This window comes from Myotis davidii, unplaced genomic scaffold, assembly GCF_000327345.1.
Source record: "Myotis davidii unplaced genomic scaffold, ASM32734v1 scaffold401, whole genome shotgun sequence".
In the NCBI taxonomy this organism is placed as follows: domain Eukaryota; kingdom Metazoa; phylum Chordata; class Mammalia; order Chiroptera; family Vespertilionidae; genus Myotis; species Myotis davidii.
Genome location: NW_006291020.1, coordinates 2,268,914 through 2,272,583, shown reverse-complemented (window position 1 = coordinate 2,272,583; position 3,670 = coordinate 2,268,914). Strand labels below are relative to the sequence as shown.

The 3,670-nt window shown below is 48.6% G+C and overlaps 1 protein-coding gene across 1 annotated transcript in view; it reads right to left on the bottom strand.

The window, feature by feature from the left end:
• Positions 1-3,670, bottom strand: part of ADCY10 (adenylate cyclase 10 (soluble)) — a 54,260-nt gene that overhangs the window by 7,931 nt on the left and 42,659 nt on the right. Inside the window, exon 21 of the mRNA XM_015564258.1 lies at positions 2,471-2,627. Within this exon, the coding sequence (XP_015419744.1) occupies positions 2,471-2,627 (157 nt within the window). The remainder of the gene's footprint in view (positions 1-2,470; positions 2,628-3,670) is intronic.

The window sequence follows — 3,670 nt, the reverse complement described above, 5'->3', positions numbered from 1 at the left end:
ATTAGTTCACACAAACACTCCATCCATGCTTTTGTTCCGGCCCTCCGGTCCAGTTTAAGAACCCATTGTGGCCCTCATGTCAAAAAGTTTGCCCACCCCTGGGCTAGACAGTGAATGGGTGAGGTGATCAAGAAAGGCATCACTGAGGAGGCGACCTTCCAGCTGCAAAGTAGAGAGCCCAGTCAAGGTCACAGGATGAGCATTTCGGTCCACGGAGACAATCAGAGCAGAGACCCTTACACGACGGAGCTCAGATGTCTAGCAATCAAAAGAGGCCCTTAGGGGTCCAGGGAGCTAGGAGAGGATTATAGGACACAGGCAGAGGCCCAATCTGATGGGCCTTATAAATTCTTGCATACTCTGGCCTCCTGAAGGGAACTAATGGTGGAATTTAGTCATCCCACAGGTACTGTGCTCCGAACCATTTCACTCAATAACTGATGGCTCTGAGAAGGAATGAGGTTCAAGGAGCCCAGACTTGATGGACTTTTATAAAGAACCAGGTCTCTTTGATTAGATGAGCTGGATTTAGTTTAATCATTTATTTTTTAATCTTCACCTAAGGATATTTTTTCCATTGATTTTTTTAGCGAGAGTGAAGGAGAGGGAGGTGGGGAGGGAGAGAGAGAAACATCGATGTGAGAGAGACACATCAATTGGTTGCTTCCCACACGCACCCTGACCAGGACCAGGGATCAAACCTACAACTGAGGTACATGCCCTTGATCAGGAATTGAACTCAAGACCCTTCAGTCAGCGGGCTGATGCTCTAACCCCTGAGCAAAACCAACCAGGGCAGCTTAATCATTTTCTGATCATGTGACCTGAAGTTTTCTTCATCTAATCAAGGACTTTCCAGTTTATGACCTAGACTAGGGCTTCTCCCCGTGTGGACCCTGAGGCCCTTTCGGGGAGGACACACAGAGGTCAAAGCTGATTTCTTTATATTAAGGCATTTTGTGTTGGGAAAAATAGTGAAGGATCAAAACGGGCGAGGGGATGACCACAAAATTTAGTGGGTGTCCTGTCCAGCTCCCGGCACTGCTGCCTCTGCTCCCCTCTGTCTCTGGCCTGTTTTATAACCCCGGATGCCACAGGAAACTGGCGTCAGCGACTTTCCCATAGAAATGGAAATGGAGGCGGAACACAGTGATGATTGCCCTTTGATGAGATGTTTCGCATCCGCTAGTAAATGGAATTCTCCTTGGCCCCCGTGGTAACTTTTACTAGTCCTCTCATTAATTAGCGAGTTGGTAAAGTCTTATACACCTGAGTCATGGTTTGGCCCTTTCCTTTTTCACCCTCATTCTCTCACAGGAACATAGCATTTTCCAGGGGAGAGCGGAGTGAGGGAGCAAGGTGGGAGCTTGAGAGGGAGTATAGGGGACAACCTGGGCAGGGGTGGGGGTTAGCAATCTGATTCTGTGCCAGTAACCAGTATCCTGATGCACACTCTTGTTAGCCTATAAAGTCACTGCCCCTTCCTTAGGCAATAATCTGTTTCCCTAAATACTCCCAGTTCACAAGGGCCACAAACCAAGAATTTAACAGCTTAGCCAGAGGGGAGGTCACTGGCATTACAGGGGACAACCTGGGCAGGGGTGGGGGTTAGCAATCTGATTCTGTGCCAGTAACCAGTATCCTGATGCACACTCTTGTTAGCCTATAAAGTCACTGCCCCTTCCTTAGGCAATAATCTGTTTCCCTAGATACTCCCAGTTCACAAGGGCCACAAACCAAGAATTTAACAGCTTAGCCAGAGGGGAGGTCACTGGCACCCCCCAGGGCAGACCTTTGGGTGTAATCTCACTTCCCCCACCCCAACCCACAGAGGGACTGCAAAGCCTGCGAAAAGTCCGGAAGCCTGGTCCGCATCTGGGGAGACAGAAACCCAGGGGGTAAATGGGAGAGACCTTCCACATCCGGTGTTCAGGCTTTGGAAAGTGACTCCCCTGAGTCACCGTCCTAGTACATCTGCAAATAAAGGGTTTTTCCTGCATCTTCTGAGCACCCGGTGTGCGTTTTCCGGCCGCTGGTAAATTCTGCAACAAGCCGAGTGGGAACCTGTCTTCCAGTAAGTCAGGCATTAGGGTGTTTGCAAAAACTTAGCACATGCCACTCTTCGCATTAAATTTTTTGTTTAGAGAAATAGTTCCCCCCCCCCCATGGAAATGTTAATTGTATTAATTTGTAATGGATTTATTATTTTACAAATATTTTAAATATGTTTTTGTTTTTTACATCATAATATCATAGATACAACCCACAGGAATAAAAGCTCTGTGAGGCCCTCGAGAATCACTAGGTGCGTAAGGAGCCCTGGACCAGAGTGCTGACCCGCTGGCCTCAGAGCAGGCGTGTGGGAGGCTGGTGTTGGTCCTTGTGATTCTGAGACCGGACTGGCTCTTGCCAGGCTTGTCTTGCCAAATGAGATGCAGAACTTTAAAAAGCAGCTACAGAAGCCCCCTACCTGGAAGTCATCTTGTGTTTCCAGGGCAGTGTTCATTTCCATCAGAGCTGCCAGGTAGGCGTAGTACTTGTAGTGAAAAAAGTAGTTCAAGCTGTAGATCTTCCACAGCAGCGAGAAGCAGTTGACCTGCAGGTGCAGTTCCGCCAGCCGCTTCTTCCTGGGAGAGGGAGGCAGGGAGGCGGTCACCCAGGAAGGGGTCAGCACCGCCCCTCGCTGCAGGGAGCGCAGGCTCCAGCCGCCGCCCACCCCCCTCCCGCCCCCAGCAGCACATCAGTGTTCTGAACACATGTTCTTCACCTCAAAATGGGCACTAGAATACCGACCTTGTGAGGATTAAGATTATTTATATACATCAGCAGTCCGGTCATTGGCATTTAAGTGAAGCTACTTAATAAAACACCTTTTATCATTTAACCACATTTGATTCTGATGACAACCATGTATGGAAGGGTGGATGGAGTACAGTGGAACCTCAGTTCTCAAACCTCATTCATCCCAGAGGGCTGTTCGAGAAGCGATTTGTTTGAAAACCGAAGCATTTTCCCCACGTTAGAAATAATGTGACTTGAATTCATCTGTTACAGACCCTGAATGAGTCCCTGCTTTAACCTTTCTTATACGCAGTGCATGTCTAAGCTCTATCGTTGTTATCACAGTTTTCCTTTCACTTTGCTGCTGTCACTAACCTTCTCAGGACCCCTGGAGACTTACTGTACATATCCTATCTAATAAAAGAGAAACATGGTAATTGGCGTACGACCGCTACCCTTCCCATTGGCTAATCAGCGAGATATGCAAATTAACTGCCAGCCAAGATGGCGCCGGCAGCCAGGCAGCTTGAAACTAACATGAGGCTTGCTTGCTTCAGTGACAGAGGACTCCAACGTTCCCAGCCTGCCGCTGTAGGCCTCTGAGCTGCAATTCTAAGCAACTATGTAACAAATATAGAAGCTAAACAAAAACCCCAGAAACCTGCTTTAGTCCTCACTTCAGCCAGCAGGATCGCAACATTATAAGCAAAGGCCAGAAACCTACTTTCAGCAGCGGAGGCCTAAGAGCTGGAGCCAAGCCTCAAGCTAAAGCTGGCCCAGAATAAAAAAAGAAAAAAGAAAAAAAGGAGCAGTTGGGAGATTCAGTCACCCCCAGCCTGAAAACAGCCCTCAGCCCCTCACCCAGACTGGCCAGGCACCCCAGTGGGGA